At 42.3% G+C, this 25,847-nt stretch overlaps 1 protein-coding gene across 2 annotated transcripts; it reads left to right on the plus strand.

Annotated features, from left to right (window-relative positions):
• The first annotated feature begins 4,186 nt into the window (after positions 1-4,186).
• LOC117698137 (uncharacterized) lies at positions 4,187-25,847 on the plus strand. 2 transcript variants are annotated; one of them, XM_076925895.1, is made up of 4 exons: positions 4,187-4,331; positions 4,461-4,506; positions 10,416-10,549; positions 22,101-25,847. In XM_076925895.1, exons 2-4 carry the CDS (start codon positions 4,461-4,463, stop codon positions 22,146-22,148), a joined length of 228 nt encoding a protein of 75 aa, XP_076782010.1. In that variant the 5' UTR covers positions 4,187-4,331; the 3' UTR covers positions 22,149-25,847. The 2 variants fall into 2 exon arrangements, with proteins under 2 accessions (XP_076782010.1, XP_076782006.1); XM_076925891.1 differs by lacking the exon at positions 22,101-25,847 and adding an exon at positions 16,434-21,473.

The following is a 25,847-nucleotide window of genomic DNA, read 5'->3' on the forward strand; positions in this document are numbered from 1 at the left end:
CCACCTCCAAAGATAATTACATTATGATTCATAACGGCAGCTAAATTACAGCTATGAAGTAGCTACAGCAACAATTTTATGGCTGGGGATCACCACAAATCGAGGAACTGTGTTCCTCACATATGGGTCTCAGCATTAGGAAGATTGAGAACCAGTGCTCTAGGCAGACCTGTGAGGGCCTTTCCAGGAAGGACCGAGGCACTCCCCAAACTAGGGTTGTACCTTCTGGAATGGGTCAAATTACATCATGGTCTTGTGGTTTGTTGTGTGCAGTCTCCATTTAAATATATGTCTGACCTATTTTTATATTTCTAAAGTGTCTAGTATTGCATTCCTATCAAGCAGTGTATACCAAGAAAAATACAGACCAAGGAAAGGGGAAATTAGATTTTTAAGGATAGTGACAGGATCATCCACACAGCATATCTGACTGTCTGGCAGACTGTCTAGAGGACAGACAAGGGGACAGCTAGAAAACCCCTGCCATGTGGTCCAGCAAAATGGCTCAGTTGGAAAAGGTGCTTGCTGCCAAATCTGAAAAACTAAGTTTGATTCCTAGAATCTACATGGTGGATGTATACTGACTTCCATGCATGTGCAAATACCTACACATGTATGCACATAGATAAAGCAAATACATTTTTTAAAGTAAATTTGTTTTTTCAACATAAGCAAAATCTGTTTATTGTAATATATTAAGTGATAATGTTCTATGTAACCAAAAAATGCATTCGAAATTATCATATGCAAGGTTTTGAAGAAGAAAAACATATTTTCCCAGTAGAAACTATCCTCAAATGTATTAAAATATGTAAACATGCCCTAGATATATCAGGAGAGTATTTGTGAAATATCACACTGCTCAAAGTTTATTCTCATAATTATGCTGTACAGCTTTCAAAATTGTATGACTCTGAACTCATATGGAGATACAGGAAGTCAGGATTCAGATGTGTATACGGTGTTTGCATGATTCCTTGTTTGGATGACTAGGACACTAATGATTTTTATTATTTTTTTTTTTAGAACTAAAACATATATCTTTTGGTACTGGCAAAAAAAAAAGTAAATGTGTTTTTGAAAACCCATTGTGATAGCCTAGAAGAGAAATAATTGCCACATTCAATTTCAGAGAGTTTACGTGTTTACTTAAATTGGCATTTGAGCAGTGAAGAGGGATTTCTGCAGCAAAACTATGTTCTCAGAAACGGTGAGTGCAGATTTGCTTCCTATTCTAAAACCACCTCTGTGCTCACTCCTGAGCACTCTTCAGATCAAGTCTGTACTAATGCGACCCAAGAACATTGGCCTTCCGTGTGCTGACACAAACAGGCCTGCCGAAGTCACTGGGAGGCGCACATCTCCAGAGTAGTCTACCAGGAACCAGGAACCCACAGTGTAAGCTCTCTGAACTCCACTCCTTCATAAGAAAAGAGCCAGACCTCCCACAGAGATGAATTGGATTCAATTCAAAAGTGCATACATATGGAAACTTCAATAAAATGTAGCTATGTTTATTTCTCTTATCTAATTTGATTCTTGGATACTTGACTGTCATCTCACCTTCCAGGGCTGGAGCCCTTGTGTTTAGTGAGATGACATTCTGAAGACGAACACTACCAACCTTCTGTAGCAACAGAATTTCCTTCTCAGGGCACTTTGGAGTCTGAGGTCCACATGTCCTCTTTCCCATGGACAGCCTTGGCCATGGCAGAGCTAGATAAGAGGCCCTAAGACAGGCTCTCTGAAGGCTGGGCCCCTGTGCTGGTTATCTGGCCACACAGGTGTCTCATGCTCTTTATTTTCCCTCACCAGAAGTTGAGTATCACAAAGCTGCCAGAATCAGGCTGCTGTGTAAGGGAAGACTTACCTCCTGTGCAAACAGAGCTGTTTGATTAGAACCCTCATGATAGACCAGAATTGGCACGTACTCCTATAGGACATAACTGTATGTTCAGTGTAAGCTGAGTGACTGTAAATTCTACAGAACTGCAAAGCCTCTGCCCTGAGCTGCTTGGAAAAAGCTTTCACGTTTTCAGCTTGGGCTTTTGTTTAATTGAGCAAGTGGCTATGAAGAGACCATTTGGAGTTCTTTGCTGTGGGATGGTGCAGGCCGTTGTTATTGGAGCCAGTATGCAAAACACGATGCTTTCCAGGTTCATTCTTTCTTGGTTTGCTCATTTATTTGACAGTGACTTGAGGGCCTGCCATGCAGCAAGCACTCAGATACATGTTTAGCTGTGTCAAAGTGTTCCAGATAATGCCATCCTTTATTTATAATCACAGATAAGTCCTATGTCTTTGTGGCCTAGCACCCAGTGTGATGAGTCTTAAGTGAGGAAAGTGATAAGGGGAGACCCTTGGATGGCAACAAAGGAGAGCTGGAGAAGTCATCTGAGGGAGAAGAGCTCATGGAGATGAGGCATCATTCCCACTGTGGGATTCTGTCCCTGTGCCTTGTTTTCATGATTTCTTTGCCAAACTTTCTAGGTACGTACATACACACACATACACACACACACTCATATACATATACATACACTGTAAACACATTCATGTACACACACATACATACACACACATACACATATACATACACTGCACACACATTCATGTACACACACATACACACAAACATACACACACACTACACACATACATAAACTGTGCACACACACATATACACACTGCATACACATATATACACACATACACACACACACAAATAATCTTTAAAATTTTATTTTAGGGCCTGGAGAGATGGCCCAGTTCTTAAGAATATTAGCTGCTCTTCCAGGGGACCCAGGTTTATTCCCAATATCTGTATGGTGTCTAACAACTGTCTCTAAGTTCAGGAGGATCTAGCATCCTCTTCTGGCCTTCACAGACACTGCATGCTCTCTGCTACACAGGCATGCGTGCGGGCAAAATACCTATACATGTAAAATAAAAATAAGTAAAACTTAAAGAAACTTGGCTTCATTTTAACTAACCTGTCACAACTGAAGACATCTAGTTGTTTTCTATCAGATGTTTTCTTAGGACAAATCCCCAGATCACTTTTCCCAAAGCTTTCTATTTCTCTCTCTCTTTGTCTCAGTCACTCTTCTATTCCTATAAAGAGACAACATGTTCGATGCAACTCTTGTTTATGGCTTTAAATGTTTCATCCATTATCACCATTGTGGGGAGCTTGGCAATACACAGCCAGACACAGTGCTAAAGAAGTAGCTGAGAGCTACACCCTGATCCAGTGACGGGGAGAGCTCACCCCCAAGAGATAGACTTCCTTGAACTATGCCACACCTCCCAATCCTTCTCAAGCAGTGCCACTCCCGATGACTAAGCATTCAAATATCTGAGCCTACAGGGGACCATTCTTATTCAAACCACCACTCTCTGACTTATACTTTCCTTCAATAATGGGCTCACTAACCACATCTCTGGTTCTCAGCAATTCATAGGATTTCCTTCATTTCTTATTTGTTCCTTGTACATGTTAGTCTTGAGAAATTGTCAAGTTCTTTGGACTATCAACAGAAGCACCATTTGCTTTTCTAGAGGGTATGTGCCTTCTGGAGGATAATATGTGCCTCTCTTTTCTGTGTTTGAGAGGATGAAAAACTAACAGACAAACCATGTATGTTGGTTCATGTGATTATTCAAATCTGTGGGGATTGGCCACACACTCAGAGTCCTGTATATTGAACTATAAACTAAGAAGGGGTAACAAGAACCTTCTCTACAGTAAAAAGACAAATGCTGTATTTCTCTTTCATCAGCGGAATCTAGTTTCCAAGGGTTAGATATGTGGGCCTGAGGGCAGTAACAAAGCAACGAATCCAGAAATGAGCCTTTGTCAAGGTTACATGAATAAGTGCTGAGGGTGAGAGGGAAAGCGGTATAAAACATAGAACACTGAAGTAGAAGTTGGCAATGGGGGTAAAGGGGAGGGGCAGAGAAATGGGACATGTGGGTTACAAAACACAGATGTAAGTAAAGTAGAAAGCTGATTTTTAATTTGATAAAATAACTAATTCTTAAAAAAAAAAAAAAAAAAAAAAAAGTGGTTCTGAGCAGCGCACAGCACACTGGTCCAGAACATTCCATATCTAGCACTTTCTCGAGTTCCCACGAACACCTTGGAACACTCAGCTTCCTGTACCAACCTGGGCTTATCTGAAATTATAATTAGAAGTGCGTCCTTGGAGCCTCTCTCTCTCTCTTCTCGAGCCACTTTTCCATGACACTGCTCTGAAAGATAAGGCTCGCCTATAAAAGGACATCTCAGTGTTTCCTTGTTGTCCGTGGAACCCGACAGATCCGCCACGGTGAGTCAGGAACCTGATTTGGAGACTCACTTGTTAGGCTGTACCCATTTTCCCCCCAAAATCTGATTGAACGTGGATTATGGCGATCAGTTGTTCGTCAGACTCAGCCATGTTTTTGCCTCTGTGCAGATGCTGCTGCCGTGGACATTCGCAGTGCTGCTGGGAGCAGTTGCTGGTAAGAAAAGACGTGTGTGGAGATGGGAGAGGTCTTCCCAGGGCTGACGGCCGGGTGCAAGCCATGACGAGGATGAGTCAAGTGGGTTTGATGGAGTTAGGTCACAGCACTTAGGCTATGTTGTCAGAGAAAACCCCCATGGCCTGGTCAAGTGAATCACAAGCACAAAAATAAAGCAGATGAGTATAAATGTGTAATATGTCTATTTATAATTTTTTTCTCAAAAATATTCTGATAAACATTTGATTTTTAACATTTACCTTCAGAGACCAACTTGGATCCTAACTTGGATCCGAGGAAAGGAGTTTAAAACCTTTTCACCAACTAACTTTATGACCCTAACAATAATCCATAATCCTTTCCCTCCTGAGCTTTGGTATCTTGATCTGTGAAATATAAATAATGAACTCTCTCTCAAGATGACAGTGATGGTTAAGGTAAAGTAAATTATCAATCATCTTGTGCCAGCATCAGGTACAAAGTAATATTTAGAGAAACACATCCCTCCACAGATGTTATCACTCTCACTTGGCCATTAATCTGGTCTTAATACTGCTCCAGACTCCCTTCACAGACTAGCTTGTCAGACTACATCTGTGTTAAATCCTAGATGTTTTATTTTTGAGTGATTTCTTCATCACAGGAATTCAGGATGGTCCTCAAATATATTTAACCAAGATGGAGATACAAAGTTTGGCTCTTGAATGAAACTTAATGTATCCACCTTAAGTACAAAGCCAAATGATGGCTGCTGGTAGCTGAGAACCTGCATACACATAGTGACCATCAGGAACAGGACACAAAACACTTTAGTTTCTGGGCATTAGTGGTCAAACAGTTGAGTTGGGAAGCTGGAATGAGAGGAGCTGGAGAGATGGCTCAGCGGTTAAGAACACTGACTGCTCTTCCAGAGGTCTTGAGTTCAATTCCCAGCAACCACATGGTCGCTCACAACCATCTGTAATAGGAGAAGCTGGAATGAATCCCTCCTTGGGGTTGGGCAGAGACATGAGGGGAACATGATGTTCCCTGAGGCAGAAGTGAGGACCAGCAGATTGTCTGAAACAGAAGCATTTTGCCCCGAAACTGTTTTGTGTGAGCAGGAGAGTGTTTGGGAAAACAGAAAGAAAATCTGCCACAAGGTGAAATTTAACTCCTATTTCACATGAGAGACGGTTAAAAGAACATTCTGGTTAAACTAACATCCTTGAAATACTGGATGGTTTTAGGACGAGAAGTTTGCTATGGTAGACTTAGCTGCTTCGCTGATGATCCTCTAAATGGAGAGACTTTTGAAAGACCTCTCAGACTGTTGCCCTGGCCTCTAAAAGTGGTCAACACTGGCTTCCTTCTGTACACTCAGGAGAATTACAATAGTTACCAAGTGAAAGGACTCATGATTTTTATGGCTTGGCTCCATCTTTTATATAATAAGGACACATTTAGACTTGTTTTATGCGTCTGTAAAAGAATACTACAGACAGTAAGTTGTTTGAAATGTGATGTTTATTTGGCTCGTGATGTAGAAGAAGGGGACTCTAGGATTAAAGGTGTAGACTCTCAAAGCCCCTGCTTGGGCGCTTTCATACCACACTGCGATATAGTGAACAGCATCACATGGTGAGAAGCGCGTAAGAGAGATGAGGAAGAGTAGATTCAGGCACTATGTAGCGACAAATTTGAAGTTTTGGTTTCTTTAGAAAACTCTCAAATATTATGAGACTATGTTTTCGTTTTAATCTCAGGTGTGGGATGTGTGGTTGCTTCAGATTGTCCACAACAGCTGACTACCTTGTTTTCTGGCAGGCATGATTTTGCCAGCTGCAGATAGAAATTCTGGGGACTTCTCAGAGGGTATATAAATGCTAGGGCCCTGAGAGGAAGGGTAGGTTATTGGCTAATTGCTGCTTAACAAGTTGTTAAGTGGATATGCTCAAACAAGAGGAAGAAATTAGATATCCTGACTATGAAGATCAAACTTGCCCTGAGGAACTCCATGCCCCTAATCAGCAGAAAGTAGTCTAATAATGTCGCCTGCTTTCCTTTCTAGCCTGTTTTGTCTCTTCTCTAATGTTGGCTTGGAAGGGTAGAAAAGGGTGGAGAAGGGGGAATAAAAGAAGAACCCAAAAAATCTTAAGAAGACTGACTATAGTACTGTTTCATAAGGAGTGTACTCTTGCACTTTGTAATCTTCTCATGAAGGCACAGCCCCTGGGACCTAATCACTCATTAACAGCTCTCCTTCTTAACATCATGTCAGTGGTAATAAAATTTTCAACTATTCAAACTGTGTCCATAATTCTGTCATAACTTCTCCAAATCCATGCCCTTCTCCCATATACAACATATCCGGCTTCTCCCCAGTAGCCCTGTCTTAAACACATCCCTGAATTCTCTCCAAACCCAAAGCTCAAAGCCTGATCAAAATCAGGTGTAGGTAAGATTCAAGGCATGATTCGTCCTCAGACAAAGTCCGTCAGTCCTGAGCCTGTGGGAGTAAAACAAGATGTCTACTTGCAAAGTACATTTATGGTACAGGTATAGAGTAGATGCTTCTGTTTCGAACAGGAGAAATATGCCAGAAAAGAAAGACTAATACCTCCAAGTAAATCCAAACCAAGCAGGGATGATAACGTTGAACTTAAAAACAACCTGTGCTCTACAAACCACCTCCAGAATGTTCTAGGGTAAAGGCTGGGCTTCCAACTGTTCTTACTGTTTTGAGGGCTCAATCCATACAGAAGCTCTCATAGGCTTGGGCCAACATTCCTACATATCTGGGATAGTGTGAAAATGATGCTAATTCTGAGGTCTCAGGGACTCAGGTACCAGGCATTGATCAAGTGGGGGTTCTCTGTAGGGTAGAACAGAGACATGTTTACTACAGAGACATATTATAGAGAGAGACATATTATGGCATGTCTTCATGCTCAGGCTATCCCAGCTGTCTCTCACATCTAGATGAAAGTTTATGTCTCCCAGCTCTTGATTTCTGCAAGTTTGAGGAGAATATTACATGTGTATAACCAAGATTTACTGATGTGCCTTCTGGAGGGGTGTGGTCTGAGTCACGCTTGAGCCACACATGAACTCCTATAGAGACCTCTGAGACTTATATCAGCAAGACCATGATGGTGGGCCAGGTCTGCCTCTCGTCATCATTTGGTCCTTGTAGGGCTCTTGTCCTATGAAAGAAGACTCGGCCTCCAAAATCTTGGGAATGTCTCTGGACTCTTTCTCCCCTCATCATAATGAATGTCACCTGGCTTCCCCAAGTTGTAATCCCTTTTGAAAGCTGTCACTGGGCACAAGCCTGTTCTGCCCTCCTAAGGCCACCCTTTAACCCTTTAAATGTGTGTGTGCTTAAATGTGTGCTGTGTGTTTTCCCAGTCTCTCTGTTTTGCTTCACTTTTTTGTTATACCGTCTACCTTGAAATTATTTATTTTCTTTCATTCACTTATGCAGTGAAAAGCATCTGTGTAGAAGCCTGAACACTTTGCTTCCTTGATATTTCATATGCTTTTAAGCTCTGTGATTTATAAAATCCTAAAACATGAACACAATCCAGCTAAGTTATTTGTAACAATGAAAGGGAGATGGTCTTCTCTCCATTTGCTGTGTGCTGTTTTTCATTTCTTTTTGATGCCTGATGAGAATTACCTTTCTGCCCATGTTTCTATTAGGACGCTGATCATAAGTATTTTAGCAGTCTCTAAAAGAAAAAGTCACATCTCTGCCGCAGTCATTACCTTCTTCCAGAGTTCTCACTACTGCTATCCTGATGCCCCATTCTTAGTAAAATGGGGTCATTCTGAATCTGCTTCTCTGTACTAAGATTCAGAACAGCACCCACATTTGTAGGTGGTTATTGTAACAACCCCACTCCTGGGTCCAATTTCCTATCTTAGTCATTTTGGGGGAAGGAGGAGAGTGGTATAATAGCATTGTTAATTTGGTAAATTATGAAATCTATATATTTATTTGGCTCAAAGTTTTGGAGTCTAGGGAACCCAATATTCAACATGTGAGCTGGTGAAAGTCTTTCTGTTGCATCACAAAAAAAAGATGGAGGTGAGAGATGAGGGAGAGGGAGAAATAAAGACAGAGAGGGGTGGGGCAGGAGGGTGTGAACATGTGCTTTTATCAGGCACTCATTCCCACAATAACTAAACAACCCTACAATTCACTCATAAATGCTGTGCACAATCACTTCCTAAAGTCCCACCTCCTCCTGTCATCAAAATGGCAAATGTAAGCCATGTGTTTCCACAGTGACAGTTAAGTCAGTAGAGAATAAGTCTTCTGAGGATAATCAATCAGGTGTTGAAATTTGTATTTTTGTAGACTTTCAGAGGAAGTTCTATTTAACTTGTTTATGAATGTTCCACTGTATCCATATTGTTTCATATTTCCCATTAGTGTATGTAATACACATGCACACATACAAACACACATACACACACAAGCTTCTACTATGTGCAGAATTATCAAAATTACATTATCATATAACCTCAAATTAGGTAGCTATGCAATTTTTGTGTTGACTTAAAGGCACTGACTTGATGGTTTAGCTATAAAGTGAGAATTCTTACTTCAAAGGATCTCAAATTCCAATAGTCTCTGCCTACTCGCAACCTACCAGAAGAAACTTCGCTTAAATACTTTTGCAAACTAGCGATCACTACATATCGAGGGTCAGCATCAAGTATTGGCAGGGCCAATTCCAAAACAAACAGAAAACCCGGCTTCTTAATTCATAGATTCACAGACAAGACTGGAGACCACTGACTGTCTGATATCTGTGAGGTGAGGGCAGGTACTCACCTAAAGGGGGAGCTGTCACAGAAGGGAACAGGCCCTGCACTGAGAAAGTGTTGGTAGCCACAACACAGAGAAGCCTCTGAAGTGTGCTGAACCTGGACTATCACAGCAGAGGGAGGAGGAGGTGGAGCAAGGGCCATGGGACCATCAGGATACTGAGGTTGGTGGATGGCCCAGGCAGTAGCCATTAGACTACACATTCAGGGACAGTTTTGGCTTTAACAGGAGAAGCTGCCACACATGCTTCCCACGAGATCATGGAGCCTTTTGTTCTCTGGCCTTGAAATTTCCATATGAAGACTTAAGGGTCCATTCACAACAAACTTCTTTTCACCAGGTGCCTGACAGGCTTTTGAGAAATACTGCGAGGGTTTTCACGGCTGTTTTTTTTTTTTTTTAATGTTTTTGCAATTTTGATGTTTTCTATTTTCCTTAATTTGTCTCTGGCTCTATTCCCAGTGATAATGAACACTGAAAAGACAAAACCAGAAAGAATGTCTCCTTAGTGACTGAGGAACAGTATCATTAACTTGGTTATTCGTGGATGCCAGGACATAGATGGTAGATGGTGCTTTCCTGTGAGATAAATTCAATGATGCACAATACAATATGCTGATCCAAAGCCAGACTAGACTTCCAGCATGGAAAAGCTTGCTCCGATCCCCCTTACTCTGTCCTCATGTGGAAGAGATCCTTTTGATTCTTACTGAGCACCCGTGAGAGAATAGACAGTGTCCTCGAGAGCTGTCTAGTAAGGCATAGTGGGGTCCTAAGACGGGGCTACTCTGAGGAGATGATTCACGAAGCCACATCTACATTTTTTAAATTAAAAATGTCTATGCATCTGCTGCAGTTGAAATACAGTTCCCACGGGGGCCATGCCTCTGGTCTGGAGTCAGTGACAGACTGGAAGAGGAATTCTATACCCATTCCTAGGTGTTTTGTTAATAACTTTTGGATTAAAAAATATGTGTGTGATATTGTTCAGGTAAAGGAGAAAGTTTATTCGGTCTTTAAATGTACGAGTAACAAATAAAGGATTTAAATATGGATTATTTACATCCTTGTTGTGTGCCATTCCCTTCAGAATATATTTCAGGTGGCAAGTGCAAACTGAATCTGTGTGGACTCAGATGGTGGCTCTTGACCTGGATACACTCTGCTATGCTGAACTTCCAAATCGTAGGTGCAGAAATTGTGTATTTGATTCGGGCCCTTCAGGTAAGTACTTCTTGATTACTTAATAACACACACCTTTTCCTTTCTCCATTCTCTTACAAAAAGAAAACTGTAGCTGTGTGCACTTCCTGTTTCAACATATTTTTAAGCTGATACATAAAAATAGAACATATTTAATCAGTACCATGTAGCATTTCCACACAATTTATACTTTGTTGTGTTCAAATCAAGGTAAACACTTGTGTCCAAGGTGAAACCATCCATCAGCAATTCTGGCTTTTGAAACATGTGTTTTACACCCTATGCTCACCTCACTGGGCAGTCCCATCCTGGAAGTTCTACCCTGCTTCTTACTTAGTGCCCACTGACCAACAGTTTCACATTTCTCTGCCTTTATGTTTTCTAGACTCTAGTATTCATAGATCCACCCCTCGTGTTCTACACGATCACCTTCCTTATAGTTCACACATTCATTGGTGAGATCATGTGATACCTATCCGTCTATGCCCGACTTGACATGGGTCTATCCATGTTCTTGCAAATGACAGAATGCCACCCTTGTCATGACCAAGTCATATTCCATTGTGTACTGTATGTGTCATGTTTTCTTTATTTGTCCATCAGTTGGTTGACACTTAGGGTGTTTCCACTTCTTGGCTGTTACTTGGCAGATGTCCCTTGTCATCCTCAACTGTAGGGTTGTTGAGTCATATGATAATTCTGTTTAATTTTGAGGACGGTCCCTGGTGCTTTCCACAATGACTGCACAGTTTCATACTCTACCTCACTAGGGCTCTTTTTCTCCTAATCCTTGTCAGCAGGTAGTATCTTTGGTCTTTTTTCCACTAGCTATTCTTGGTGGAACCAGGTGTTAGCTTGCCATGGTGTTGATTTGTACTTTGCTGTTGGGTGTTTTTTTCATATGCCCATTGGCTCTCTGCCTTTTGAGAAGTGTCTCTTTGGCTGCATTGCCCATGTATAAAACCAGACCATTCCCATTCTGCTATTGTGTTGCTTGAGCACATCTTCAGCATTGCATATTACCTTCTTGTTGATTTCACAGTCTGAATATTTTCTCTCATTCTGTAAGTCTCCTCACAATGTCTTATGAAGTCCTTTGCTATGTAGAAACTTTTTAAATTGGCATTATCCACTTGTCCATTTTTGCTCTTGTTTTCCATAACTTGGGGATCATATAAAAAATAATTCTTGCTTAGACTGCTACCCTGAAGCAAGTAAAGCAATTGACAAAGATATTCTTTGTCTTTGTGGAAGACATGGCCTTCCATCTCATTGAAAACCATGTAAAGCAATCTTGATTTGGGTTGACCTATAACCTACCTAAGCTCAGAAAGTTGTTTGTTTGATTTTATTTAAGAGAATTTACAAGTTCTATTTGTTCTAGTTTTATTGGTTATTGGACATGATAATGTTGATTCAGGACTAAGCTGGTTACATTTTTTAAGAGAAGCACAAAAATTCAAAGTTAGTGTGACTGGGTATCCTAAGGCAGAAAATGTTAGCCCTCGATTGGATTTGATAGTTCCTTTCCCTGTGCATTTCCAGTTCTTACTTCATTATCTTGGGGTAGCGGCTGTCCCTCACTGAATACAATATAATAGTTAAGTTTCTCCATAAGCCTATCTTTAAGAGCACTGGTCAAGGTTTTTTTTTTTCCCTGTGAGTTTCCAAACCTTCAGAGAAAAATTGGCTTCACTGTTGAGGCCCACATTCTGCCTCAACACTTTGCCTCAACACTTTTGGGGCTAAGTGCTCTGGTCAAGAGAGAGTGTGGCTCTTGGGGCAAGAGACTCGAAGAATGGAGACAAGACAGGGTGTGATTCAGTCTCTTCTATTTTCTCAAGTCTCTTCTTATTGAAGGGAATTCTGAGGTATTTATATATACAAGCAGGAGAACACAGGTGAAAACATTTTACCACGTGCACCATACAGCTGAGGTCACTAAACAGCAAAACAAGCTATGTGGGATAAACAATATATTTATCAGAGTGTGCTTCAGCTGTTATAGGCTTTTGACAACCAAGTCTTTCATCAGGGTATATGGTTCCAGATGGCTGCAAAGTTGATCTAGCCGCTTTCTACTAAAGTCAGCTCCCAACACTTCACACAACAAATACCTGTAGAGAACTATACTCAGGTAAAAACTAGAACTGGCAAAGGGACATGTCATTCCAGGTGTGGGTGCATGCCTTTAATACAGAGGCAAAGGTAGAGGCAGGAGAGAAGGGAAGGGGCATGAGAGAGGTGAGGTGGAGGGAGGAGACGAGGGCAGGAGAGACACAGAGGGGAGATGTCTTGGATAATGAAGTCTGACTTCAGATATTCACCCTCCACCGTTTACCTCATCGCCCACAGTCTGGGCTCCCATGTTGCTGGCAAGGCTGGAAAGAGGTTGAATGGGGGCCATTGGATGAGTCACAGGCTGGTCACAACGACAAAAGCTACAAAATTAACCGCACGTGCCTCTGTGAGATTCAAGAGGAAGGCTGGGAGGGAAATCTGGAGCAGTGCGCTTTCTGGCTTGTCAGACTTGGGTGTCATGTCAGGCCTAGTGACTTGGTAAGTGACATTTATTCTTGGGTTACAGTATCCTCTTTAAAATATATTGTTACTGCGCCTAATGTAAGGCGTAGCAACAACCAGAAGACTCATTCCTTTATTTCCTCCATGTTCAGGTCTTCACCAAAGTTGAGGTTCACAAATAGAATAAAGGTCACAGTGTTGGCATCTCACCCATAGCTAACATACCTGGAATTACCTGAATTCTATTTCAATGGGGTACATGAGGACCCTGAGCCTTGTCAGCTGCAGTCATGGGCTGCAGGGCAGGGAGACTTCCTCTTTCCCTTGTGTGTGCTGCTAACTGTATTTGAAGTGCCCTTTTCCACATGCTGACCCTTCCAGTAACCCCAGGAAGAAGACACTGGATCTGAGGCATGGCCACTACAGGAACACCCAATTTCCTCTTCTGCCTTCCAACTTTTTGTGCTGATCTGACGATTCTCTTCTTAAAATTTGTATGTATATATGGTGTGTGCTTCTGCGTGTGTGTGTGTGTGTGTGCGCGTGTGCTTGTGTGTGTGTGTGTGTGTGAATCCATTCATGTATACTCAAAGACCAGACACACTGAATCTATTCATGTATATTCAGACACATTTGGTGTCTTCCTCTATAAACCCTGCCCCTGCTACCTTTCTCTGTAAGACAAGGTTTTACTATGTGTCCCTGGCTATTCTGAGAATTGCTATGTAGACCTGGCTGGCCTTGAACAGAGATTTTTTCCTGCCTCGGTCACCAGAGTGCTGGGGTTAAAGGCATATGCTATCATGTTTTATTTGAGGCAACAAATCTCCAGTTAGCTAGACTGAATGGCTGGTGAGCTCAGGGGTTCCTCTGAGCTGGGGTTACAGATGTGGAGTGTTGAATGTCACTTTTATGTGGGTATTGGGGAGCCTAACTCATGGCAATATTTTATCTAATGAACCATTCCATCAGCCCCTCTTTTTTTTATACTTTGTAAAAAGTTAGTTACATTTAGATTGATGGGAATATCTGAAGTTTCTATCTATTAATTTGCTGAAAAAAAAAGTTCTTCCAGAATGTTCTATCTTTTCTTTTTTAAATATTTTTATTTGTTTTTACACTCCAGATTTTATTCCCTTCCGGGTCCACCCTCCAACTGTTCCACATCCCATACTTCCTCCCTGAACCCATCTCCATAAGGATGTCCCCCCACACCCCTCAATCCACCAGATCTCTAAAATCCCTGGGGCCTCCAGTCTCTTGAGGGTTAGGTGCATCTTCTCTGATTGAACCCAGACCCGGCAGTCCTCTGCTGTCTATGTGTTGGGGGCCTCATATCAGTTGATGTACGCTGCCTTTTTGGTGGTCTAGTGTTTAAGAGATCTCAGGGGTCCAGGGGACTGTGGGTCCTCCTATAGGGTAGCCCTCCTCCTCCTCAGCTTCTTCCAGCTTTTCCCTAATTCAACCACAGGGGTCAGCAGCTTCTGTCCATGGTTGGGTACAAATATCTGTATCTGACTCTTTCAGCTGCTTGTTGTGTCTTCTGGAGGGCAGTCGTGATAGGTCCCTTTTTGTGAGTGCTCCATATTCTCAGTAATAGTGTCAGGCCTTGGGGCCTTTGCTCAAGCTGGATCCCACTTTGGGCCTGTCACTGGACCTTCTTTTCCTCAGACTCCTCTCCATTTCCTTCCCTGCAATTTTTTCAGACAGGAACAATTATGTGTCAGAGTTTTGACTGTGGGATGGCAAACCCATCCCTCACTTGATGTCCTGTCTTCCTGCTGAAGGTGGACTCTACAAGTTCCCTCTCCCCACTGTAGTGCATTTTATCTAAGGTCCCTCCCTTTGAGTCCTGGGAGTGTCTCACCTCCCAGTTCTCTGGTGCATTCTGGAGGATCCCCAACCTCCCACCTCCCGAGGTTGCCTGTTTCCATTTTTCCTGTCGGCCCTCAGGGCTTCAGTTCTTCTCCCCTGCTCAGTGAACTGCTATGCCATTCTGGGGCCTTACTCTTCTGGGAGTTTGTTGTCTGTTGCTCTATAGTCTGCTGTCTCTCACGGTCAGCCTCTTCTCTGCTGCCAGTGACCAGGGTTCTCTCAGGGACTAAACATCCTTAAGCAGAGGCAAATGCTATTCTCAGAGGGAAATTGGCCTTAAGTAAACAGCAAACAAACTAAAAGCAGATTTCTTTTGAGAAATTAGAGGCGAGGAAGAAGTCATGTCCCTCTCCCAAGGGTGCTCAGGCCTGGACCTAATGAAGTAAGCTGGATGCACCTAATGACCAACATAGTGGATAGATAGCACAGGTTATTTGCCTTAGGGTTGGATCCAGTTGAGCCTTACTTTCAGGATACTCCTGAGCTTGTCCGATTGAACCCCAGTGATGCCCAATCTGTAGACGTGATTCACACAGATTCTGCCCCCATGATTCCCAACATGGGTGAGTCCCAAAGCCCAACTGGCCAGATGCTGGGCATGCACTTTGCATTAGCGAGAATGTCTTCAGGAAACAATAAGTAACATAAACCTTTCCTTGCTTTTAAAAACGACTTCAGTATTAGGAATGGACCAAACTGTGGGTCACTTAGATTTCTTTCCGAATGGAGGAAAAGAAATGCCCAGATGTCAGAAGAGCACTCTCTCAGATTTTGGACATCAATGGAATCTGAGAAAGTAAAATGTTCATGGAGACCAAGATTTTATGTTGTTCCCTAACAATAACTGTGCTCTGTATTAAACTTGCTGAAGCCACACAGCCCTCTCAGTTTATACAGCAGAGGTCTCTTAAACTACATCCCTTAGATCATAGGTCTCCATAGGGAAAAGTGGGCTTTCAGAGATGGAGAAATGTAGTTTCTTATCAGTGGACATTTCAAGAACCTAATTCAGGGGGCTGGTGCAGTTTAACAATTGAGAGTACATACTTGCAGCGGAACTGAGTTCAGTTCCCAGAACCTACGCCAGGCAGCTCACAACCACCTGTAATTCTAGGTCCAGGGGGATCCATATCCTCTGGCCTTCAGAGCACAACACACACACACACACACACACACACACACACACACACACATATACACTTTAAAATATAATAAATAAAAATATAAGCACTTTTAAAGACTAATTCAGGGAACACATTACTCAATCTTCATTTTTATCTTTCTCTTCTCATTACTTTTCCACTCAACAACATTCAATTATTTTAATCTTAAGTAGTGATGACCTTCAGATCACATGTCACATGGATACACTTCATAAATGGTTTTGTGCTGTGACCTCCCTGATCTCATGCCCATGAGAGAAGTCTATTCCATACCCTGCATCCTTATTTCAGTGATAATCTTAGAAAAGTGAGATCTGTCACTGATGTCATGCCTAACTTCACAGGAACTTGTGACTTTGTGGCCTGCAAGCACTTCAGAAGCTACAAGTATTACACAGACAGCATTGCCAACCCGGCTGGCTTTGCTGGGTTCTCTCACACCTCACACAATGATTTCATTCTGGCAAGTAGCTGCATTTCAATGAGAGACCTGTGTGATTCACTGCACATGATGTCATTCTGTGAACCTCGTACTTTTATATTCATCTTTAGACATAGAGATACACTTTGATATGAAATATTCAAGGACTAAAGAGAATTCAGCTTGAAGATGCAATGTCCTGTGTTTGTGGCAGATGTGAGCCTTTGTTTTAAAAGAAATGCTGAGTGAGTCTGCAGACATCTGAGCGCTGTGTTGATACGATGTGCTAAACATGGAAAACTTTCTTGACTCCTGTCCTTTATAACTGTGGAGTTATGGTCAACAGACATTGTATAATGTCCCACAGTAGCTTCCATGTCTTTGAGTCTTCATTTTGCTTCTCATTTTGACCCTGCGGTTGGATTCTCACATGTGCTCTAGAATGCAGCATGCCTGGTCATTGCTGTTGTTTGTAAGGTTGACTTTTCTTCCCCTTTGTAAATCATCATTTCTAACCTGTGCCATTTAATAAGAAAAATTTCATGTGAGCACATCCAGAGGCAGTCACAATTACCAAGAGGTATGCCCTGGTGTGTAAAGGGGAGACTGAAATTCAGCTTTCACTATTAAATAACTGAATGACTTTAGGAAAACTTGCCACTCCCTCCAAGGCGTTTCTCCATCTGTACATAGTCATGGCAGTCTAAACGTTTTTTGAGAGAAAGTGTTGATGAGATGGCATATCTTGATTACTTACCCTAAAGCAAATAATTATTACTTAGTAAATGTTAGCTATTAGGAGAATATGGCACTGTATTCACTGTACAAGTACAGGAAGAATACACAGTGACTAGAAACAACTTATGATACCCAAGGATGGAGAATAATATGATATCCAAGGATGGAGAATAATGGTACCCAAGGATAGAGAATAATATGATACCCAAGGATGGAGAATAGTGATACCCAAGGATGGAGAATAATGGTACCCAAGGATGGAGAATAATGGTACCCAAGGATGGAGAATAATGATACCCAAGGATGGAGAATAATGATGTCCAAGGATGAAGAATAATGATACCCAAGGACGGAGAATAATGGTGCCCAAGGACGGAGAATAATGATGCCCAAGGACGGAGAATAGTGGTGCTCAAGGACGGAGAATAATGATACCCAAGGATGGAGAATAATGATGTCCAAGGATGGAGAATAATGATGTCCAAGGATGGAGAATAATGATGTCCAAGGATGAAGAATAATGATACCCAAGGATGGAGAATAATGGTACCCAAGGATGGAGAATAATGGACCCCAAGCATGGAGAATGGGGGACAGAGATAAATGACAGCATTAAGTCTCACCTGATTGGTGCAGGGCAGATTCAACAGCATGAAGATCCCATCAGAGAGCACTTGGCCCTTTTATAAAATGGTGTCTTGATCTCACAGATGTCTCTGCCTTGGACTCACTTCTTCAGCATCTAAGAATTCCCCAGGGAAGACGTGTCAGTGTGTGTTCCATACAGACAGTGACTTGGGGTACATGGTCCCTGGGCTACTTCGGGTTCTGAGCCATATCCCTGTCTGTCTTACTGATGTTACACACCTTGGTGGTTGGAGATGAAATCTAGCACCTGCCTATTCTTCTAGCTTCAGAAATGCCTCCAGAGGCCCTCCAAATAGGCTTAGATGATGTTAAAGAAAATTGGGAGAGAAGATAGGAGGGGAAGGGAGGGGAGGGGATTAGAGGAGAGGGGAAAGGAGAGGAGAGCAGTGTTTTAGGACCTTTCCTGCCCATTGAATTTATAGTGGAGTTCTGCCATTGGATAGAAAAGAGGTAGGCGGGGCTAGGAGTTGGGAAGAGGAAGGAACAAGGGAGGAGAAGAAAGAGAAGGAGGAGGAGAGAGATGTGGATGTCCAAGTGTCTCTAGCAGTCTAAGGTAGTTATTCTTATCAAGGTTAGGTAATTGAGTTAACAATTCTAATTGTGTGGGCATCTTGTGTAGTGAGTATTTGCTAATCTATAAATCCATTGGATAATCTTAAGCATTAAGTGTTGTGAGCCATCTCCTAGCAGAAAGCAGCTATCATCTTTGCAGCCATCTTGGGCCATGTATTTGCAGGTTGATACTTTTCACCCTAACAAGAGACTTGTTTTTCTAGCATGATATTTCTGCAAGCAGCCCACAGCAGCTGAGCATACTCTGATAACATCTTGTTTTTCTCAGACATATCCTGGACTTGTGGTTAAGGGTCTCCAGCTGCATTCCCTTGCTTGTGCTTATATACCCATAATTGCCTTTCAATAAATGAGACCTGATCAGACAACTGTCTTGTCTCCATTCTTCCCATCTCTTTCCCCTCCATCCCCGCTCTCTCCCTTGCAGACCCTGTTGACTGACCCGCAGATCAGGCCAATTAAGAGTCTTACTTCTACTGGGTACTGGGAATTGTTATACCTACAGCATGGGGTTAGTGGAGTTGGTCCTTGAGCCATGGACTCCACAGAGCTGACTGGTGGAGGCAGCAGCCACACCAATGTCTCGTGGGTCTCAGGCTGGTGCTCCTGGCCATCCAGTGCCGCTTTAGTGTGGGAACGTAGAGCTGGAACATGGCGGCAGCCGAGAGCTAGTGCGGCCACTTTTTCAAATACTTCCCGCTACAGGGGAGGGAGACTTATTTTATTTGCTGCATATCCAAATAGTGGGTTGAAGAACATCTACTCCAGTAGACGTCATAGTGGATCCGTTAGAGCATGATTTCAGGGTCCTTATAGGGACTCAGTGAGCCACAGGATTGTTTATGACTAGAAAACAAATGGACTTTAGAGTGCATGAGTCTTACGTGGACCTCCTAAGCCCAAACCCTAGGTGTTGCGGCCTGAGCTGGCCCACATTTGTGGCCAAAATGTCTCGGACCGCTCTGTCAAAAGCCTTGGGGGCTAAGTTGTTAGAGCCCGCACTGCCCCAGGCTGCTCCTATCTGTGGGTCAGGGTTCAGCAAGAAAGAGAGTGAAGACAGACTCGAGGAATGGAGACCAGACAGAGTGTGATTCAATCGCGTTTGTTCTTCAGTCTCTCTTCTTCTCTTCAAGTCCCAAGTCTTGAGTTCCTAGTCCCTAGTTCCTAGTCCCTAGTACCTTCAAGTTCCAAGTTACTTCTTCCAAGTGCTAAGTGACTAATGTCTAATGCCTGTCTCGAGTCTCGAGTGCCTACTCCAAGTGCCTAATACTTAGTAATAATAATGTCTTTTTCCGAGTTCTCTAGTCCAAGTGTCTTCTACCTCATGCCTAATAAGTAACTCACTTCTTCTGTCTGCCTCTCGCCTTTTATATGTCTCACTTCTAAGCCACATCTTTAGGTCACGCCTTTAAGTCATGCCCTTAGGTCTTGTCTCTAAATCTGATCTCTAAGTCACGCCCTTAAATCACACACCTTTAAGTCTCACACACCCAAGGGAAAATCCTGGGTATCTAAAACAAGATGTTATCAGAGTGTGCTTAGCTGTTGTAGACTAGTGTAATCAATTCTCTTGTCAGGGTATATGGCTCAAGATGGCTGCAGGGATGATAGCCACCTTCTGTTGGCTCCCCACACCTAGGTATAATCAGAATGTACTTTTCAGTAAACAGTGCCCTTTCAGCATACCAGCAAGTTCATCGCATGGCTCGTATAACACAAGATGAAGACTAGGTCATATATGGGGACATTACTGTCACCTTCCAAATGCATTTACCCACTACATAGCAGCTGTACACTCTCCCCTTAGCTTCTGACCAGGAGACTCTATCAGCTCCATCATCTTGTCTCATTCAACTCTCCATGTGCCTCTCCTGTGGAGATGCCTCCTGTGGAGGTGTGGAGGGAGCAGGCTGCTTCTATCTTTGCAATCTCTTCTTCCCTATCCACCTCTTTTCATGGTCTCTTGTCCCTACAGAGGAGGACATTTTCTTCTGTCTTCTTCAGTCACCAGCCACCTAGTTAAGCTCCAACACTAAACTGTATGATTTTTCTCTGCATGTCAGGGAGGTTTTTAAAATGTGATTTTGCATTCACCTCCTAAGAGAAAGCCATGGGAACTGAGGAAGGCCTGCCTTGGGGCTGAGTAAAACCCCAAGGTGGTTATTTCCCTACCAGTCACTGACTGATACCTCCTCCTACTCTTGATTTACAGCTTTTCCAAAACAGTCTTTGGAGATCTAGCTCCTGCCTATCACACACTACATCTTGAGTTTTATGACAAAGACTCTGGGTTGTATCGTTTGTACAAACATTAATGTATGAATAAATGAAGAATGAATGAATGCATTCTAACAATTCTTCAGCCAGATGAATGCCAAGCTAGAGAAGCAAAGAGGAGGTAATTACAAGCAGGTCAGGATGCTTCCCCTGTAACGAGCCCTGTAGGATGGTTCACCATTAAGAAAAGATCACCCTCATCCATCATTTGCTTGTCCTAGGACAATGCTTCCTCTGCCTGCGTGGAGGATGCCCTCAGATGGGTTATTATGCTGACAGATTTATTGGAGAACAAGCAGAGTCAGCCAGAACTTTTACCTAACACTGGGGACACCAGTAAATTTGCTCATCTGTTTCTATTTTATTTACCCTATATTCCTAGTACAAAATAGATTCTCATGTTCACTGATAATGTGTGAAATTGGTTTCCACGTGGAAGCTTTAAACGCTGCTCTCCATTGTGGAAAATGTTCAGCGCCACACAAATAACGATGCAGTCTGAGAGCAGAACAGAACGTGAGACCTGGGCTCTTAATGAAACAAAAATCAATTTCATCATGCTTGATAGTGGAGCTGATTTCAAAAGCTTCCTCTGGTCCATCCTCTTAGTATTCAGCCATAAGCTTTGTCGAGCAGAATCCTGGGATTCTGTACCAGAAGGAAGTAATCTCTGAGCGGTGACCAGGATAGTCAGAATAAAAAGGAACCATGGAGCAGAGATGTATTGAGGACAGTAGGCCTGAGGGGGAGGGTGGGGATGGTTTGGTACAGGAACAGGCTGGGGTTTTTTGGGGAGTAGTGGAGGAAGTAAATTACTTTAATGGGTGTCAGTCAATAGGGTTAAGAACTCTGTAGAAACTAAAGACAAAATTACCCCAGGCTAACACTAAATGGCAAAGACTAATGGCTCACTGAGGATTGGTGGCAAGGCGGCCTCCTTTGGATTGTCTGACTTTCCAAGGCTAATACAAAATGGGATTGTAAAATTTTAAAAATAAACACAGATCACTTGGACAGAAACATGACAAAACTCTAAAACTTGGAGATCAATAAGAAATGAAGCGAAGCGAGCTGTCTACTGCTTTCTAATCCCTTTCGTAGAACACCGAACAGTGAATTGCCAGGTTACTAAATTGAAAGCAAAATATATCTGCTAGTACTGTGGCTTGAAAATAAAACTATATGAATTTTAGAAATTTCCACACAACCCTCAAACCCCTAAACAGGAGTGGGTTGTGACTGTGCTGTCAATAGGCTTGTGTATAAATATTCCAATAGACCCGATCCAGTGGGATCTAAAGTAATCTTGCTGAACTCTGCCTTCTGTATGATTGTGATCATTTTGCTCTTGAAGGCTGGAGGTACCAGGTGGCTGTCACCTTGTCTGTACAGAAAGTCGTAGAACAATCGGGTCTCCCTGTTTGGAAATAGAGGGAGCTCTAAACACTATTTCATTTTCACGTGAGTAGAATATCACCCTGACCTCCTTCACTGTATAATAGACTGCATAAGAGTGGGCTCTTCACAATGACATGGGGGCACCATTATGAATAGCATGGAGAAAATACTTTTCAAACTTACATCTCAACACATTCAGAATTCTCCTGTTTTCTCTGCTGTATCCTGAGAGAACCTTTTATGTTTACTCTTACGCATCATGCCTGAGTTGTAAGCGGTAATTATTTTATTTTATTTTATTTTATTTTTGCAGAAAGCTGGAGGAAAGATTACACAGTAGTGTCATGAATAAATTATATCCCAAGAAAACTGGGTCGACTCCTGGGAGAATTGTGTAAAATACTGTCTTTGGTTTTATTAAAGTTACAGGTGTCCTTGAAGTAATTAAAATCATCAACAGTGAAAGCTGCAAGTTAGCATGCAAGTGTGAGCGTATTTAACACAGGGAAATGGCAATGTCCTATCAACCAGTTCAACCCAAGAAGCCTTCTAAGCTCTTTCGGAAATCCACACACATATATGTGCACAAATGACGACACCCGTGTTTATTCATACCCAGATGCATCACACACGTGTTTTTATGCACATGCTTCTGTGTGCTCACATATTTTTATTACATTCTCCACCCACCCCTCGGGGACTCTCTCCAACACTGAAAACTCTTACCAGTGAGACTGACTTTCTGTGGTTGTTGGAGATTTGCAGAAGGCTAAATATAGTTGATGCAACAATGTGATCAACCCAACTCGACCCACAGTGGGAGCATCGGGGATAACGGAGGGAAGAAATGATGGCAGAGTGTAAGAAGAAACGGGATAAGAAGGGTCTAGGAGTATTTACTATTCTCTTCTCTCTATAAAATTCTCTTTGAGGTACATCACCTACAGAGTCACACATGCCCCTGCCAGGTCTGTTTACTAACACCCCATATGTCTTTAGGAGATGGTGCCAACTGTTAGGAATGTCACTTTGATAGATTCAGACAAGGGAGAAGACTGTTTCCTTCAACCGACAGGCTTAGACTATGTGGGTGACTCGTGTGTGCACCCCCACCCCAAACTTCATGAGGTCACCAAACTTAGGTTTTGGGGAACTTGTCAACTTTATCAAGGAAGAGAAATATCCCACAGGCTCTTAAAGTTTCAGCCACTGAAGCTAAGTGAGGATCAGGAGGTACAAGACAACTGGATTTCAAAGCACAGCCTACTACCGAGGTGTGGAGGGAGGGTAGTAGAGGTTTAGAGTTCTCTTGAATGTTTAGCATGGCCCTGATGAGCACACACGTATAAGCAAATCAGCCATGGCCCAGGAACAAGCCTTGTGGAAGGATTAGAGGCAGCAGTGTCCTGTTCTGTCCAGCAGTGAGATCACGGTCTGTTTCCACCAGGCAGACTGCAAAAGTCTGTCATTCTGCTGACATCGCACATCGACTTGGGACAGTCCTATTTCATGGTGTGGAATGAATCACTTAGACTGAGCACTGTTTGACATGATTGAGCTCTTTCCAAGCAACCAAACTGGATATCAGAACAATCTTAGATTTGTAGAGACACAAAATCGCCCATCAGGAAACACCTGAACATCCACGTGTGGAAATGTAACTCAAAGACTGACAACACTACAAAGAAATCAGATAATATAACTTCAGATGAAGAGTCCAAATAAAATGATGTCTAGTCAGAGCCGACACTCGTGTTAAACATGTAATTTCAAGAAGTTAGCACACATCCCTTTTACTTATTCAACAAGGTTAAAAGAAATATAGCAGGTGTAAAAAACAAAACATAAAGACATAAGGTGAACTTCCACAGATTAAAAATAGAATGTCTCACATGAACATACAATTAATAGCTTACAAACTGAATAAGAAATCCATAAAGACAAAGGACAAACTATACAAAATGAAATATAGATAAACAAAACCATTTCTAAGTGGCAAACATTATCTTGACCCACTAGAAAATTCAAGACGCCAATGTTGCTGGTTTTGAAAACCAGGTAGGCAGGGGGTACAGAAAAATCTATTTACAAAAGTTATGTCTCCAAAATTTTCCAAAGTGTTGAGAAACTGTAAACCAACAGATCCAGAAAACACAGATAACACACATCCAAATCAAATAAATCAAACAAGATATGGTAGGGAAACTCATGAAAACAGCCAGAAGGAAAAGATACCACACAGGGAACACAGAGACCAGTCTCATAGACAGTTCCGCACAGAAGACGTGTCTCTAATATTCTGAAGAGAAAGACCCTTCGTGCTGTATTTCTTCCTGTTGCTATGAAAAGAATCACTCTGGGCAAAAGCAACTTGGGGAAAGAGTTGGTTTATATGGCTTACGCTTCCACTCACAGCCCACCACTGGGGGAACTCTGGGTAGGAATCCAAGTGGAAACTTGGAGTTACCTTTCTTGTTTAGCCCAAGACCACCTCCCAGGGAATGGTGTGGCCCACATTGAGCTGCACCTCCACATTCAGTTAAGACAGTCAATACAAACACCTCGATGGACATATCCACAGACAAACCTGATAAAGAATTTCTCAATTAAGACTCCCCCTCCACCAGGTAATTCTAGGCTCTGTCAGGTTGGCAGTTAATGCTAAGATACATAATCTCTTAAGTTAGGCTTTATACCCACATAAATACTTTCCAAGGCTGAGAATGAAATGCTTTTCAAACTACCAGCACTTAGTTCTTCACCAGCTACTCAGTACTAAAAGAATTGCTGTGGAGAGACTTCAGAGATGTTATTTCAGTAGGAAATTAAACAGAAAGGAACCATGAGAGGCAAATAAAAAGTATTTATCTTGAACATGCATGATATTTTAGGCATTCTTTAAATTTTATTAAAGCCATTGGCTATTAAGAAATAATATTATTTGGAGGGTTTATATGATAGGCATAAGTGAAGTGTATTCTTAAATGCCATGTAGGACAGGAAAAGAGATGGAATACAGTCTTGAAGGTTCCTCATCCTGTCGGTGAACTGCTGTAATATCATTTGGAGGTTTGCTATGACAATTAAACATATGTGCTTTTAATTCTAAAGCAACCAGTATATCAGCAAACTGGGGAGAAAGGAAGAAAAATATATCAACAATATATGGGGAGAAAGGAAGAAAAATACTTCAAGGTGTGACATGAATGTTGGAAAGAAACACAGAAACAATGGAGCAGATGCAGAATGGAAAGGCCACAGCCACTGTTGGGGTAGGGTTGACGATTTCTTAAAAAGCTGAGCATACACCAACCTGCAATGTGGCCCATGCTGCTCTCAGGTCAGTAGCCTTTCCTCATCTGAAATGTTAAATGGGAATTCCAGAGGTGAACATTATCGACATTTAAATCGCATGCTGTCCTGAACAGGGTAACGGAAGCTCACACTTGTTGGGAGCCGACTCCTAGCAGAAAGCGGCTATCATCTTTGCAGCCATCTCGAGCCATATACCCTGACAAGAGACTTGTTTTCAACAGCCTATGACAGCTGAGCACACTCTGATAAACGTCTTGTTTTTCCCACATATCTTGTTTTGCTGTTTAGTGTCCCCAGCTGCAAGGCATGTGGTATCCATGCCTCCAAGGCACTCGGCAAAGTGTATAAATACCCAAGATTTCCTTTTAATAAACGAGACTTGAGAAGA

Source organism: Arvicanthis niloticus, chromosome 1 (assembly GCF_011762505.2).
Source record: "Arvicanthis niloticus isolate mArvNil1 chromosome 1, mArvNil1.pat.X, whole genome shotgun sequence".
In the NCBI taxonomy this organism is placed as follows: Eukaryota; Metazoa; Chordata; class Mammalia; order Rodentia; family Muridae; genus Arvicanthis; species Arvicanthis niloticus.

Excerpts from the sequence above, each read along its gene's own strand:
- LOC117698137 (XM_076925891.1), top strand. The coding sequence starts at position 4,461 with ATGCTGCTGCCGTGGACATTCGCAGTGCTGCTGGGAGCAGTTGCTG. Across the intron at positions 4,507-10,415 it reads GCTGCTGGGAGCAGTTGCTG|AATATATTTCAGGTGGCAAG; the intron begins GTAAGAAAAGAC and ends CATTCCCTTCAG. Across the intron at positions 10,550-16,433 it reads ATTTGATTCGGGCCCTTCAG|GAACTTGTGACTTTGTGGCC; the intron begins GTAAGTACTTCT and ends CTAACTTCACAG.